The 16,763-nt window shown below is 42.4% G+C and overlaps 1 protein-coding gene across 2 annotated transcripts in view; it reads right to left on the bottom strand.

Annotated features, from left to right (window-relative positions):
• cacnb2b (calcium channel, voltage-dependent, beta 2b) overlaps positions 1–16,763 on the bottom strand; it is a 75,147-nt gene that overhangs the window by 36,767 nt on the left and 21,617 nt on the right. The window contains exon 1 of one of the 2 annotated variants that reach the window (XM_072688129.1): positions 13,584–13,970. The exons of the other annotated variant lie outside the window; for it this stretch is intronic. Within the exon in view, the coding sequence (XP_072544230.1) occupies positions 13,584–13,601 (18 nt within the window). The 5' untranslated portion in view covers positions 13,602–13,970. Of the gene's footprint in view, positions 1–13,583; positions 13,971–16,763 lie in introns of those variants that run through there. 2 annotated transcript variants of the gene reach the window in all.

Below are 16,763 nucleotides of genomic sequence, written 5' to 3'. Positions count from 1 at the left end.
GTGTAACAAGCAGCTGCTCAGTGTTCCTTAAGTACTGATATCGACAATATACTCATTAAGGCATACTTTTTGTATCACAATAAAATCTATATTTCATATTTCTGCTGCTAAAACACAAAAATAAGGAAGAGCTGTTGTGTGACTGACTGTAAAACAGATTCAGCAGGAATTCAGAGCTCTCTTTTTACAGAAGAGAAGAGAAATGGATGACTGCAATTCAAAGAAATATTCCAGGCACTAAAACGTGTGGGAGCTCAACCACTAAAAACAGGTGGGGAAAAATTTAGCGACATGCTAAGTTCAAGTGAGTGGGAAAGCAAGCAAAACCTGGATGAACCAGTTCACTAAATGAGCCAGAAAACAGCCAAAACCATTCACTTGACTTTGTCCTCTCAGATATGAGGCTTTATCTCAGTTTTGCCTTTAAATTTCTGGCTACACCTCACTGTCTAGGGGCCATTGATTCCATTGATTTTGGTAATCTGGTAGGTTCCACCCTAAAGGGAGGGTGTTCCAGCAGGAACATGACATCAGTGCATATCCTCTATTGCCCATCCCTAGATCCAACATCTAGTGTAAAGCCTTCAAGTGTACAAACTCTCTGACTAGGCCTGTTACAATAACTATTGTTTAACCATATCTTGTCCCAGAAACAATATTAATGTTGTTTTAAGACCAGTTAATGATGCTGATATAATGATAATAGCATAATAATGCATGTATGCACAATAATGCAATTCCAAAATACAAAGTATTTTGTAAGTGTAGAAATTGGGATTAGCATTATTCAGACATATAGCATTTCTCTGTGTAGGACTTCAGTTCATCAAAGATCATATTTGCATTTATTTGCATACTATTATGCATTTATTAATATATATGCATGAATATGCAATCATTTAGTCTGGAAATGGGTATGAACTAAACATAAAGGAGCAGATTCTCTTCTACAGCCAGGAGGGGCAGTGGTGGCTCAGTGGTTAGAGCTCCGGCCATTTGATGAAAGGGTTGTGGGTTCAATACCCGGGCTTAGCAAGCAAGCTGCCACTGTTGGGCCCTTGAGCAAGGCCCTTTACCCTCTCTGCTCCCTGGGCGCCACAGCAATGGCTGCCCACTGCTCCGGGCACGTGTGCTCACTGTCTACTATGTGTGTGTTCACTGCACAGATGAGATAAAATCAGAAGCCAAATTCCATCTGTATCTGTCACAGATGGTAAATATGGTTGTCTTGTCATGTTTAGTAGCTAGTATGGGTCGCCACTTGCTTTGTTAACAAGGGGTCTGAAACGTTGCTAACCCGAGCGTTCTACTCCTCAATTCATCATTCTTACATATTGACCATGTCTAACTAAGACATGAGAATGATAGAAAACAAAATGTGAGGATAGAGAACTAGCTAGCATGCTAATCTATGAATGACCTGATGTCTTGATACTGGTGGTTGTACATCCAGTCACAGCAAAACAGCAAAGAACTGCCATTTAAACTCCATTGAGCTAAGCTGAGCAAGAAATTTGGTTTCCACAAAAATATTTTTTACACATGTGTTAATGTGATCTGACAACAAACCTAATTTGATTTTGTATGTATTGATAGATTTTTTTTATTGGTTTACATTGGAGCAGTGGGTGATTAGTATGCCAGCTCCTCTCAGACAAAAGGGCTAACTTCAGGATCCTAAATAACTGTGGATGCACTCAGTTCATGCATTAGTTAATTTACAGTCAGTGGGGAAGAAGTCGTTCTTAGACGCAGCTAGCTAACATTAGCATGTCACGTTTCTGGTCTGCAGAGCTAGGACAGAGCTTTAGAAAAGTCGCCAAATGGCACTAAATGGTGCCGCGGAATTACAGACATCGCATTTTGATTGCATTCAACTGAATTCCATTTCAATATCATTTACCTACTACGTTTTCTGGCCTTGGGTTTTATTTATTTATCCCTTTAAACAAGAGACATTTTAAATATTAATTTCATTATGTGATTAAGGATCATACTGTAACTGCATTCTTGATGTTATTCAGAATTCTGCAGTGTGATTATGGCCTTAAAATAAGACAAAAAGTAAGGGTTTAAAGTTTAAGATGCAAGAGAACTGAGACAGCAGGGGACGTTCACTCCCCCATGATTACTGAAGATGCCTCCTGTCTAGTCAGCTCACTTGATATTGGAACAGACCCATTATATCGTGTTAGGCAGGATTAACTGACTCTGGTGACTATCAGTTGCACAGCAGCACTCATGGAGCCATTGCCCTTAATATCACACTCACCCTGCATGACCCAGAAGGAATTAAAATGGAATGTGTCGCTGTCCACTCCAACGTAGGTAAAGGAAGGGAGAACCAGGCCTAGTTATTTGAACTCGCGGATGATTCGAGCAGGGAGAGAGCCGAAGTTACTCTGTGGTTGCTCTGTTGCGTGGCAACTGTACTTTATTTCTTGGACTGAAGATGGATCTTGTAACATATCCTATGGTTCAGAGACAATTACAGACCCAGCCATTCCTCAATAAGCTCCTTATTGTTAATTGTTAATCTTTCTATAATGCTCTTTCAATTCTGTGAAAAGAGCCATAGAAATATGACTGAATGGAACTGAGCTGACTTGAATAGCACATCTCTTATGAAATTCAGAATACTAAACCCAGATTAATAAAAGTTATATAGGTTATAAACAAGCTTGGGTGGTATAACGGTAATACAGCATACTGGCTTATTTTAAAATGTTGACGGTATCTCAAAATGAGGACAGCTTTTAAAATTATGACGTGTCTGATGTGTCCGATTTCTGTTCAGTGTCTATCTAGTACATGGCCAAATAAGCTTATTCCTATATGAGCAAGAACCACTTGGTGGGGGCGCTGTGAGGGATCTTGTTTGATGATGTTGTGCCCTGAAAAAGGCTGCAGTTGTGAAAGACAGAGCCAGGACGAACCAGTCTGCTAAATGTGCCTGAAAAACAGTGGAAAGCACTCCTAAAGACCAGTCACTTGCCTCTGTGCTCTCAGGTATGAGGCTTTATCCTCTAAACAGGTGTGATTTGAGCCTTGGTTAGCTGGAACACGGTCTGTACTATGGTGATTAGCGTGTAGGGTAACTTATCTAAGCCTAGATAGCCTGCTTAGAGTCCAAACACAGCAAACTGGTCTTGTGTCGGAAGCTCTGCAGTTAGCTAATCAACAGCAGCTGCACTGGGCTGTCTGATACATGGTGGAGCTGTAGCCGAGCTAGTTAAGCAAAGGCTAGATTGCTTAGCTTAAATGTAATTGTTTTTTTTTCTTTTATTTTACCATTTTAAAATGAAAAAGGAGAAGACATTTGGGCCTGCTGCATGTTCAGTACTTGGTAATGCCATGTTTGGCAAGCAGAATAGCTTGTAAATTCTTTAGTTTGTGGGGGTTTTCTTTTTTTGTTTGTTTGTTTACAGATGATGTGATGTTTGCTGGTATTTGGCTGGTATTTACTTACATCTTCCAGGAAAATGTCCCTTTACCACTGGCGGCAACACAAGCCCAAAGCATGAACAGTCCACCCTTAACAGTTGAAGGGGTGTTTCTTTCCTCCAAATATACCATTGTGTGCTTGTCATTGTGGCCAAAAGATGTTTTTAGACCCCCTCTGTCTATAGGGCTTGTTTCCAAAGTACATCAGACTTGATTCAATGTTTCTTTGAAAATGAGTGTTGCTGAATTTTGTGGAAAGGATGCAGGAAAAAAATTCCCTGTGAGCCATAATTCACGTAGGTGTTGTTGCACAGTAGAACAGTGCACCACCGCTCAAGAGTCAAACAGGATTTTTAAATGCCATTCTAGCAATCCTTCGAGAAGTTCTCAGACCTCAAGCTGATCTCCAATTTCTTAATTACACACGTGGACAAAATTGTTGGTACCCCTCGGTTAATGAAAGAAAAACCCACAATGCTCACAGAAATAACTTGAATCTGACAAAAGTAAAAATAAACAAAAATGCTATGAACATTAACCAATGAAAGTCAGACATAGCTTTTCAACCATGTTTCAACATAATTATTAAAAAAGATCAAACAGGCCTGGACAAAATTATGGTTCCCCAAAAATAATGTGACCAAAGGGATGCGTTAAATCAAGGTGTGTCACTAATTAGCATCACAGGTGTCTGCAATCTTGTAATCAGTCAGTGGGCCTATATATAGGGCAACAGGTAGTCACTGTGCTGTTTGGTGATATGGTGTGTACCACACTCAACATGGACCAGAGGAAGTGAAGGAAAGAGTTATCTCAGGAGATTAGAAAGAAAATGATAGACAAGCATGTTTAAAAAAATCAATGTCGGATTTTCATTTGTTCATTTTCACAGACTTTTTATTTATTATTACTTTTGTCAGATTCAGTTATTCAGTTATGTCTGTGACCATTGTGGGTTTTTCTTTCATTAACTGAGGGCTACCAGCTATTTTGTCCACATGTGTCAATTTGAACGATTACCCGAAACACCTTTCTCTTTTTATAGCCCTGTCCTGTTCTGTGAGTATCAGATATTGTCATTTTCAGATTGCTGGGCAGCTGCTTAGATTGCTGATTAGACAGCTGCTGAGGAGTCAGGGAGTTTATAAGGCTTGGATATTTGCATCACCCAGCATTTTCTAATGATGACTCTGAACAAGCCATGAGCTAATTAAGGTAAGAGACCTTGATAAAGTTTGATTTTTAACTTTATGCCTTTTAGACATCAGGTCATATTCTACTCACTTAACTACGCTTTAACAAGGTGTGCCAAGGTCTTGTGTTTTGTTTAATTGAAAAAGCAGTCCAGTATCCTAATAACATCTACTTAAATGGGTGGAATAAAACAAATGTAAGCTATGCATACATCACAACCACAGTTCACTTGAAATCGGCCCTCTTTTGGCAGATTTATGTTGGTATGATGATAACTGTACCGACTGGTAGTTAATGGTATTGTGTTGCGGTGCATAAATTCTTATTAACAAAAATGTGTAAAACGTTTTCCATGATAGATGATGAATGGAATTAATTTCGCCTACACCAAGCTTTCTGAACGCTACTGCTATTATTATGTGATTATTCACAAAACCACAGATTGGTTATCTTCAGTGGAAACACTGCAGAACACGATGCTGATCAGTGAAGGAGGCTGTGCTTTTGCCCGGCTCTGAGAGCAGATTTGGACATATCTGTCCAATTGTTCTGACGAATGATCAAGATTAGGATTTGGCTACGGCAAGCTCATCCTACACACACTTGGAAAGAAAACATGTTGCCATGGACACATCAAAAAAAAAAAAAAAAAGAAAGAAACCAAGCACATTAGATTGTCTGTCTTCAGTAGAAGAAGAATGGTAAAAACACACTGTATCTTTGAGATTAGTGAGATTACAGGTAGATAAATATAAAGAATAATATATATAGCATCAAATGTAGCATTTACAAAGATTACAGTACATTTGCAATTGATCTAGAATCTTCAACGTTTCAAAGTTCAGCCATGTATCTCCACTGCTGCGCTCTCTTCAGTGGCTTCCTGTAGCTGCTTCCCACATCAGATTCAAAACCCTGATGCTGGCCTTCAAAGCCAAGAATGGACCAGCCCCTCTGTACTTGATGGCAATCTTCAAAAGCTGATTAGTACCAAGAGACCTTTGAACTTCAAGTACGGCTCGGTTTGACCCGCCATCCTTAAAGATCCAGACTTTTTTCTGTCCTGCACCAAAGTGGTGGAACGAACTTCCCCTGGGTGACAAACAGTCACTGGCTGTCTTCAAACCCAGACTGAAGACCCATCTCTTCCAAGAGTATTTGGGCGAAGTGTAGTGTGGAGTATTATGGTCTCCATGCTGACTTTTGTATTTAGTAGTAACAGAGGTATCTTTTGGATTCTGGCCGATACAAACTAGCTAAGAACGGTGAAGCAAACTGACACTGCGTAGCATTTTTAATTGCAACACCAGCCACAGCCTCTTTTTGAACTATCACTGATGCGCCATTGCCAGGCAGCCTTCTGCATGATTTGAATTTGTTACCCCCAGGCCATAGCAGAACATCCTGTAATATCACTCTACCGCTGATTCTTTCACTTTCAGGGGCCGGTCCTGTATCTGTCAGCTTGTCCAGAAATGCATGTGAAAAGCATGTCCTTTAGGGGTGGCTCAAAGCATCAATTTCAGTTCCCGACTGTAGGGGGAGCCCAGGAGCAAGAAATAGCAATTCTCACATAATGCTGCTAAGTAAAGTGTTATGGCAAACCTGTAAGACAGAAATAATAATAAAAAAAAGTAGGCAAAAGAAAGATAATCTCTAAATTATAAATCTCTAATTATTAGTAGTAATATCTGAGCGTTTAGTAAGTGAATATGCAGTTAAGGCGATCATTGAAATAGATGTTCTAAGCTAATGGGCAGGGTCATTTCACATGTCAGTAAAACAGACCTTATTAAGATCTTATCAAACTTAGCAGTTCTTGGAATGCTACCAAGGACCCCTAATCCAAGATTGTAAAATTCAGCCATTAAGCCAGCCTTTGTCATCCAATTTCAAACCGCCAAATGAGGCTAAATTGTCCCACACACTACACCAGAACATCTGGGATTGTTCTGCCCTGGCCTGATCTCCCGAGTCATACGTCACACACGGCAAAATGCCTCCCACAGCCCGCAGCCCGCCGCATCCTTATGTAAAACACTTCAGTAATCTAATTAAAACTAATTTCCTGTCGGTCACTAAACCAGATCTGGCAGGTCACCCATACGTTCATGTACACCATATTTACGCCAGTGTCTCTGTTTGTACACCAACACATTATCACTGCATTCATTTCCTATTACGCATTGCTGTACCTGTAAATGCATTACCATTACTTTATTGCTCAGACTCTTACAGCTAATCACCTGCCTACTTTAATCTCTTAAAAAAGGCTACGACCTGCTGGCAGGCCGAAAGAGTTATTACAAGCTTCTATTACCAAAAAATAGCCCCACCAGTTTGTACAGAAGTCCCTGTAGTTACTAAATAATACACCCTAGTATGTAATAAGCCTTGCTGTGTTAAGGGGTTAAAGTACTCAAAGTACAAGCCTCAAAGACCAGGCCATTTTTTCTCTCTAATTTTTCTCTTATTTCTCAGTCGAGCGGCTATGCATTTTAATTGACTGTTTATTAAAACATTGAACCAAAATCATATCAGTGTAAAATAAAACTGCCCACGATTATGCTAATATAGCTTTGCATAATGCTCATTTTTTATACTTGGACCAACACCACCCATTAGTCACTGCATCACACTCTGCAGGGCTGCTTCGAATCCACAGACTGGGCTGTGTTTGAGGAGGCGACAGACGGACTGGACGAATACACAGACACTGTGACGTCATACATCAGTTTCTGTGAAGACAGCTGTATCTCAACTAAATCACAGGTGAGATACAGTAACAACAAACCCTGGTTTACTGCTGAACTCAAACAGCTTCGGAGGGAAAAGGAGGAAGCGTTCAGGAGTGGAGATAGAACTGTCTTTAAGGAGGCCAAATACAGACTGGAGAAAGGGATTAGAGCTGTGAAGAGCAAGTACTCAGAGCAGCTGAACAGACACATCACTGCTAACGACCCATCTTCAGCCTGGAAAGGCCTACAGCTTCTCACTGGTCACAAGGTGAGAAAGACCCCCCTCCTCCTGAACGACCGACACCTCACCAACGACCTGAATTAGTTCTACTGCAGATTTGAACTCACAAAAGACAATCAGACCGTCTACCACCCATCACCCCCCTCCACCTCCACCCCCACACTGGCCCTCTCACCTCTGCCTCCTGCTCATCTCTGCATCAACCAGCAGGATGTTCACAGGCTCTTCAGCAGACAGAAGGTGAGGAAAGCCCCCGGGCCCGACTCAGTCTCTCCATCCACCCTAAAACACTGCTGTGACCAACTAGCTCCAGTGTTTACAGACATTTTTAACAGATCACTGGAACTCTGCTCTGTTCCAGCCTGCTTCAAAACCTCCACCATCATTCCAGTTCCCAAGAAATCCACCATCACCGGACTGAATGACTACAGGCCTGTCGCCCTGACCTCTGTAGTCATGAAGGTCTTTGAACGCCTGATTCTAGCCCACCTGAAGTCCATCACAGATCCCCTGCTGGACCCCCTGCAGTTTGCGTACCGAGCAAACAGGTCTGTCGATGATGTGGTCAACCTGACCCTGCACTTTATCCTGCAACATCTCGACAGCCATGGAAACTATGCTAGGGTTTTGTTTGTGGACTTTAGCTCGGCCTTTAACACTGTTGTGCCGCAGCTTCTTCAGGCCAAGCTCTCCCAGCTGTCAGTGCCAGACTCCATGTGTCGGTGGATCGTGGATTTTCTGACAGACAGGAGACAGCAGGTGCGGCTGGGGAAGCACACTTCAGACCTCCGGACACTCAGTACTGGAGTCCCTCAGGGTTGTGTTCTTTCACCCCTTCTCTTTAGCCTCTACACTAATGACTGTGTCTCCAAAGATCCAGCTGTAAAGATCCTGAAATTTGCAGATGACTCCACTCTGGTGGGCCTCATAGCCAACGGTGATGAGTCTGCTTACAGAAAGGAAATTGAGCAGCTGGTGTCCTGGTGCAGCAACAACCACCTGCTGCTAAACACAGAAAAGACTGTAGAGATGGTGGTGGACTTCCGACGCAATCCACCCACCCTTCCCCCCCTCCACATCAACAACACTGCAGTATCAATGGTGGAGTCACTCAAGTTCCTGGGCACCACCATTTCCAGAGACTTGAAATGGGAGAAAAACACCATCTCCATCATCAAGAAAGCTCAACAAAGAATGTACTTCTTGAGACAGCTCAAGAAATTCAACCTGCCACAGACCCTGATGATCCAGTTCTACACAGCGATCATCGAGTCCATTATCACAGCCTCCATAACTATCTGGTTTGGTTCCTCCACCTCACAAGAAAGAACCAAACTCCAGCGCATCATCAGGACAGCAGAGAGGATCATAGGATGTAACCTGCCATCACTTCAGCAGATCTACTCCAGCAGGATGAGGAAGCGGGCTGGCAAGATTACATCTGACCCCTCACATCCTGGACACCTCCTCTTCCAGACACTCCCCTCGGGTAGAAGACTGCGGTCCATCAAAACCAGCACAACACGTCATGCTAACAGCTTCTTCCCCAGAGCTGTAGCGCTCCTCAATCACAGTGGTCACCTCCCACTGTAAACCTCTAAACTTACAACTGAACTGTACCAAACCGGACTGAACAGTTATTTGCACTCTGACTATTTGCACTATGACTATTTGCACACCTGTACAGATGTTCTTTTCTTTTCTGTAAATATATTTTTCAGCTCTTTATTACTTTTAGTACTTTTTACTTTTTTAATTTATCCCCTACCCTATTTATTGTTTAGTGTCATTTTCCTTTAGTTTAAGACTGTGTTCTGTGTTTCTTTGTTACTTGTCATGCGTGTTGCTCTCACCAAGACAAATTCCTTGTATGGGTAACGTACTTGGTGAAATAAAGAGATAAAGAGATTCTGCCTCATCGCACACCCACCATTTATAAGGGAATACACTCATTAGACATAACATTTAAACCACCTGTCTATAATTGTGTAGGTCCTCCTCATGCTGCTAAAACAGCTCTGTCCCATCGAGGCATGGATTCCACAAGACCTCTGAAGGCGCCCTGTGGTATCTGGCATCAAGACGTTGCTAGCAGATCCAGATTGAAGTCTGGTATGTTGTGAGTTGGGGCCTCCATGACCATTAATAAGCCTTAGTTGCCCAAGACCCTGTCACTGCATCACTGGTTGTCCTTTCCTGGAGCACTTTTGATAGGTACTGATCACTGCATATCAGGAACACTCCACAAGACCTGTCTGATGTTTTGGAGATGCTCTGCCCCAGTTGTCTGACAAGCCATCAAATTGCATTTATTTTCACATCACAAGGCTATGATAAATTCGCTATGTTAGACATAGTCTTCCCACTAATAATATTGATTTTGTTATTTTTTATGTATTCAGGTTGGGAATCTCCTCTAGTTCTAACACAGACCTGTATTAAAGGCCAGGTTCACACTATGCCTGTTTCGCCCCAATTTCCGAGTGGCTGACTGTTTTTGGAGACTGCAAAATCAGGAAGGAAAATTGACATTCGTTTGTCACTGGCTTGGTCGCTATGTATGAACTGCTGATAGACGGTAGCTGCAATCTGAGAGCTCGCTGAGTGAATGTTCGATGCCTCGCAAGCCCCCGACAGATATCTAGCAGGCTTAATCTTAATCTGGACCTGTCAGCGACTCCAGGTCTAAATCCAGGTAGTGTGAAAAGTGTAGTGACGGAAAGTTAGTGCAGTGTAGTGTAGCGACTAGCTACAGCCAATAAGAACGCAAGAGAGAAGAAAGCCAAGGGTGGAGTTATACAACATCAACAAGCATGGCTTCAAGAACTGTACAAACGTAGAGATGAGACATCCACGCACATGGCATCGCATGGGTTCTCTCTTGGAAATCTCAATACAGGTTTCCTGTTGAAAGATCTACATATAGTGTGTAAACCACAACCACTAAAAGATTCCCGATTACAAGACTAGCTGTGTAGTGTGAAGGGTACAGTGCTCTGATGACCCTGGAAGTCATATAGTGTAAGCCTGGCATGACCAGATATCCTTTTAGTAACTTCTACAACTAGCCCCTCCACCTATTACAATTAACCCCACCTATTGGACTGTAAGCTGTAAGCTGTAAGATCTGCACACATTTGCTTTACTACTGAATTCAGCTACTACACTCTTCAGTATTAGCATCACTTTTTTTTTTTTTTTTTTTTCAGATAAGTGACCGGTCATTTACGGGGCACCCTGTGGGTCTGCGCCTGGTTTTAAAAGCGGCAGCTAGCGCTGGGGTCAGAGAAGACTTTGCGCTGTCTATTCCACTCTCAAACACATGAAACAACACGCGAGTTTGTGACCAGTGGGACAGAAACACAGGACTGAGCCACACAGCTAGCTATGCCTTTCTCTCTCTCTCTATCTCTACCTCTCTATCTCTGTCTAGCTGCCTCTCTCGGGCATGATTGCTTTTCTGTAAGGAGATTAAGATGGCATGCGTCAATCCAGGATTTGGAGAGAAAGAGACAAATGCAAACTCTCCCTAACCGACCAGCTCTACTGTGAGCAGGTCACAGACAAATTTTTAAGAGGCACATTAAGAAGTAATGAACACAAGGATGAAAGACACATGACATGGAAACCTTTCCACTGGATTTTTGCTTCTTTCTATTGAATCCAATGGAAAAAAACAACAACAACATTTACCTTTAGACTGGATCATTATTAAAAGTACATTATTCCCGTGACTGGGGACCATGCTGTCCCAAAGACAGCTTCTATTCTTAGTTGCAGGTACATTTTCCAATGTATTGGCAAAAAAAGCAGGGCAATAGTGCACCTTACCAAGGAAGGTGGGGGGAGGAGGGTGATCCTGAATGAAACATCTGATCGCTTACAGAACCAGACTGGGGTATTACGTGACGTCAGGTAATGCAGGGCAGAGTGTTATAAGCTAATATGGGTCGCACATATCATTGGTTGTGATTAATAAAATCACATAACGCTAAAATGCAATTCATGAAGCCCATTTAGAGTCATTCTGTCATAAAGGAATGAGTGTAAAGCATATATTATTAAATATTTGATGCACATTTTCTTTTCCAGGGTCTTCTAAAATCAACGCAGGGTCAAATTTAAAACATACAAGGTCAAAAATATACATTCACCCACTTCGATTATTCATTCAGTGCGGCCGAAAGTTCCACAATGTCATCTTATAAGCTGAGAGGCTGCTACAAACGTTTGTCCCTGACCACATGGACCAAGAAGAAGCCTTCTGGAGGACAGTTTTGGGTCAGATGAGACAAAGATTGAGCTGTTTGGATACAATGGATACTAACTGTTAAACATGGTGATGGTAGCAAGTGGGCTGTTGTGCTGCCAGTGAAACTGGTACATTGGAGCAATGGAGGAGAACTACCTCATAATTCTTCACCATAACCTCGACCATCAGATAGACAGTGTGTTGGGTGTTTCCACCGGACAGTGACCCCACAGACAGGACTCTGAGGCACTAATTCATGTCTGAATCGAAGGTTAGTAATCTAACCTTCTACTTTATTAGACAAAGACGCTAATGGCTAACAGCTAAAACAACACAGCTAAACGCTCATATCTAGCAGTGAGCTGTCGATACCTTGGATACAAAGTAATGTTGCCTCTGTGATATGGTTACAGAGACCTTCATCACTACACTGCCTTCTGAGAGTACCTCCTGTTTCTGACACAGCCATTGTTTCTTTACATTGTTTCTCTACTGTCCATTTTGGAGCATTGCTGTGAGGATCTGATTGCATTCAGAGCGTTAGTGAGGTCAGGATGTTGGATTATCACCACCCTGCCTCATCACCAACTCCCCAACACATCCCAAAAGTACTGAATGGAGTATCAACCATCATTCCAGAGAACACAGTTCCACAGTTCCACAGCTCAATGCTGAAGAACCTAGCATTAGGCATGATGCCAATAGGTTCATGTTTATCTGCTCTAGAGTGTCCTATTCTATTGGCAACTAGACGATCTGTGTTTAACCGTGTTTAATTGAACTCTATCAATTCTGTCAAGAAGAGTGATCAAATATCCAAGCATAATTCTTGATAGCTACCAAAAGCATTTGGTCAAGGTGCAGCTCGCTAAGGGCCAAATATTAGGTGTGCACCAAGAAGCATTCCGGACTTGTGTAAATCTATTATCATCCATCTCAGTTCTGCCCTGAGCTCCTTGGACGTTCCCGCTGTTCTGTGTGTTGGTCAATTCAATTAGTGCTGTCAAACAAGCCCTTTTTCTAATTGAGCAAAGAGAATCTAGCAACTGTAGCCAATCATGATCACTAACAAGATTAAGAGGCCTTGGAAAGTGAAAAGACCTTAAGGAACTTTCAGCACCACTGACTGAATACTGTAAGTGTGTAAGTGCATATTTTTGACCCTGTAAATATATTTCTGTGCATATTATGATTCTAGAACCCCTCTCCACACACACACACACACACACACACACAAACACCCCCAATCCCTACCTCTGAATTCCTGAGTCCACCCTGTTACCTGAATCAGTAAGGCCTCTTGCTTTGTCGCTGAGTTTGTAAGTGTACAGACCTAGCCTGTTGTAAATCAGTGGGCTAAAATGAGCCATTAGTTCAGCATATCTGTTTCCATAAAGTCAAGGAGCGAGAACACGCGAGAAGATCCATGGCCCGGCACCTACAGTGCCACTGTTGTGTAAGAGTGTCAAGGCGAGGGGCAGCAGAGCTGCGGAGCTGTGTGCTCTCAGTCTGAGTGCATTGTCCACAGCGAATAAAAGCAATGAGGCAGAGAGGCTCAGCTCGCATGGATTACAGCTGAACGCAACAGATGGCAGCTCTCCTCGAATGGCACTCTCCTATCTACCTCATCACTCGGCACTACACGCACACACACTCACTCACATAACACATAACACTGGACACACACAGAGGCTCAGAAATGGGGGCATTTTACCTTTTTCTTGGGCGGCATACCGACTAAACCGGCCTGCTTTTCGTCCCTCCACGATTAAGCGCGTTGGAGTGAACTCTACAGCTCCTCTCGCACACAAATACCCACTCGCGCGAAAGTCCCTCTATAATCCTCTGCGTCCCAGGACGCACAAGTCCAACTTGCCAAACTACAAGCTCTTTTGCACCGATTTGGCGGCAAAATGTTCCCAGTCGTTACAAACACAGCCCTAGAAAAGAGCGCGAAAGCAACATGAGAGAGCAGCAGAGAGAAAGCGTGAGAGAGAGAGAGAAAGTCCATCCATCAGCAGCGCACGCTCTGAGCGCTTCTCGCCCTGGGTTTGTGTGTGCGCGCCTGCATGTGTATGTGTGTGTGTGTATGCTGTGCGAAGTGTGTGCTGTGCGTGTTTCCCCTCCCTGAGGCTCAGCAGCGGCTTTGAGGGCTTATTCCCCAGCGTGACATCTGTTGCTCCCCACACCATCTCCCAACCTGAACTCCAGCAGAAGCACAGTCAGCTGACCGAGCTGATCTGGGGAGCTATTGTGGGGTAGGGTGGGCTTTTCACACTGTGTGGGTGATCCGTTTTGGCTGATGCGGTGTGTATCTGCGTACAAGTCAGTCAAGACTGCATGACAACTAATTAAAGCAGCATTATGTGAGAACTGGTATTTCTAGCTCCTGGAGTCCCCCTACAGTCAGAAAGTGTCATTTGTGCTTTGAGCCTCCTCTAAAGGACACGCTTTTCACGTGCATTTTTGGACAAGCTGATGGATACAGAACTGTCGCTGAAAGTGAAAGGAGCATGTGGATTGAGGCGGTAGAGTGATATTACGGGATTTTACACTAAAATGACTCGATTACGCAGCGCAAAGCAGTTCTTGTGGCCTCACCAAAGTAACATTGTGCAGAAACCGATATGCTCAGCCTAGAATGGCAATGATAGAGATGCTATTCTACTTAGTACCAGTCAGTAAAGCATCTCAATGCTTTTGAAGCTGTTATTTTAAGGTAAAATACTACAAAACGCTGCTTTAAGTCATATTGAGCAACAAAAACCTACACATCTGAGCTGATTTTGTAACTTTTGATGCCATTTCACTGCAGAAAATTTTAAAACAACTGGTCAGCTGTCATGAAAGTTATATGTACTAAGGGGGCAACGACTAATCAACTTTTTCAACTAAAATATTTAGGAGCTCTGTCTGAACTCCACCAGAGGGCAGAATACAACCTGCCTCCAGAGGTTATCTGTTTACTATTTTGGGATTCTGCCAATTTGTAGTTGTGTCAGAAAACATGGCACCACAATACATAGTTTATAAACAATGTATACTATCGGAAATGGAATACCCATAATCCATTGCACTGTTGGGTTTAAATTTATTTGTGCACATCTTCTTTGGGGAAGGTGGACGTTCTGACTGTTTACACATGGCATTCTGTTCCCTATGACAGTGCTCTACATAGTGGTCTGGGTTACAGGTAGGGGATAGTGAGTAGGGCACAGTTTCGGACACAGCTATGGACAGTGCAGCATCTCTGAAAAATAAAGCAACCGCAGCTCTAGCGCCTCTGCTGGCTGGTTGCAGTATGAAGTGTAGCTCCAACCATCCCCATATTTTTCAATGACAATAAACAGCCCATTTTCCATCTCATTCTTCTCCTTTAAACTGTCTTTCCATCTCCAGTGCCTCCAAATTCCAGCAGCTAGTTTTACCTCTCCTAATATTGGCCCATATTTTTATTTATTTATATTTTTATAAATCAGTTCTGAAAACTGCTCTGTTATATCATAAGAAGGTGTGGTTACACTTAGGACCAAATGAGTAGGTGGTTCTGGCTCTGCCTTTAGTCTTTACTGTGCAGATTCTGGATGCAGATTTGACAACATGGCAGACAGTTTTGGCTTTCTGTTTATTGAACGGAAGGGAATGGAACCACAGTATCCATGTTTTCTACAGTCATTGGTTTAAACAGGCTTGCCAGGATGGGTTTCTTTTTGGGGATTACTTTGTAAATGTAATACATTGATTGAAACAGTGAAAGGTTGAGTTTAAATTTAGTAACACTTTAGGGAAGTGTTCATAAGGCCGCATGACACCAGCTTAAGTCTGATTTTGTGTCCCCTGTTGGAATAAGCCCCAGGCATATGTAGTAAGGTGCTGTATACTGCTTTATTGTAATTAGCATTGCTGTACTTAGCTAAATAAAATAATATACGGAATAATACCTGGGTATTTGTAATTGTATTAATGTATTAAGTAAATTAGTATTACTCTGAAAGTATCTTATGTAAATTAACTAAACTGTGAAAAAATAATGTAATGTTTTCATATTTGTTTTTATAGCTACAAATCTGATCACCACCAGAGGGCAGTGTAGAATCTGGGTCTTGAGTTTTGGTTTTTTTTATCCGTTCTGCCAGGTCAGAGTGTGACTGACAGAAATCTGTAACTAAACATCTATAAAAATGCTACCTAACTATTAGATGAGAACAATCAAGTTCAATCAAAAATAATAACAATATTTACAAAATGTATTTATCTGAAAAGTTAATATATGCCTGATATGACAGTTTGTATGCATGGCAGATGTAGTTTATTGTATAACAGATTTATAAAATATGAAAGCAACAAGATACACTTTAAGTTGCACAGATGTGCAAATGCACACACTCACAGCTTGTCTAGTCCATGTAGAAAGATTTAGCCAATGCCTAATGCCAGGTGTGGGCTAAAGGGGTGTAACGCCTAAAGCATTGAGCCAGGGAGCAGAGGAACTGTGTTCTCTGGAACGATGGCGTTGGTGTTGGTGGATGAGGTGGGGTGATCATCCAACATCGTGACCTCGGAATCCTGAACCTCATCCAATAATGGGCACAGGGAACAGGAGGGCAGCACAATGCTGTCTTTAAGAATGCTAGGAACTGAGCTCACACTTTTCACTGTAAAATAGCTCCACACCAACCTGTTTGTTACTCTCTGAGAAGTTCCTCAGTGCAGCAGCTGAGAATCATGTTCTGCTAATGGCTCCATGAGGCCGCCAGAGGGCGCTGAGCTACAACAGAGCCAGTGATCGAACCTGGACTGGGCTTTAAAAGTTGATACCCGATTTGTTTCAAATCCACTGGATCAGATTGGCACATCCCTAATTGTGATGTTTCTACTGCATACGTTGCACAAC

This window comes from Salminus brasiliensis, chromosome 9, assembly GCF_030463535.1.
Source record: "Salminus brasiliensis chromosome 9, fSalBra1.hap2, whole genome shotgun sequence".
Classification (NCBI taxonomy): domain Eukaryota; kingdom Metazoa; phylum Chordata; class Actinopteri; order Characiformes; family Bryconidae; genus Salminus; species Salminus brasiliensis.
This window is presented reverse-complemented; position numbering and strand designations above follow the sequence as displayed.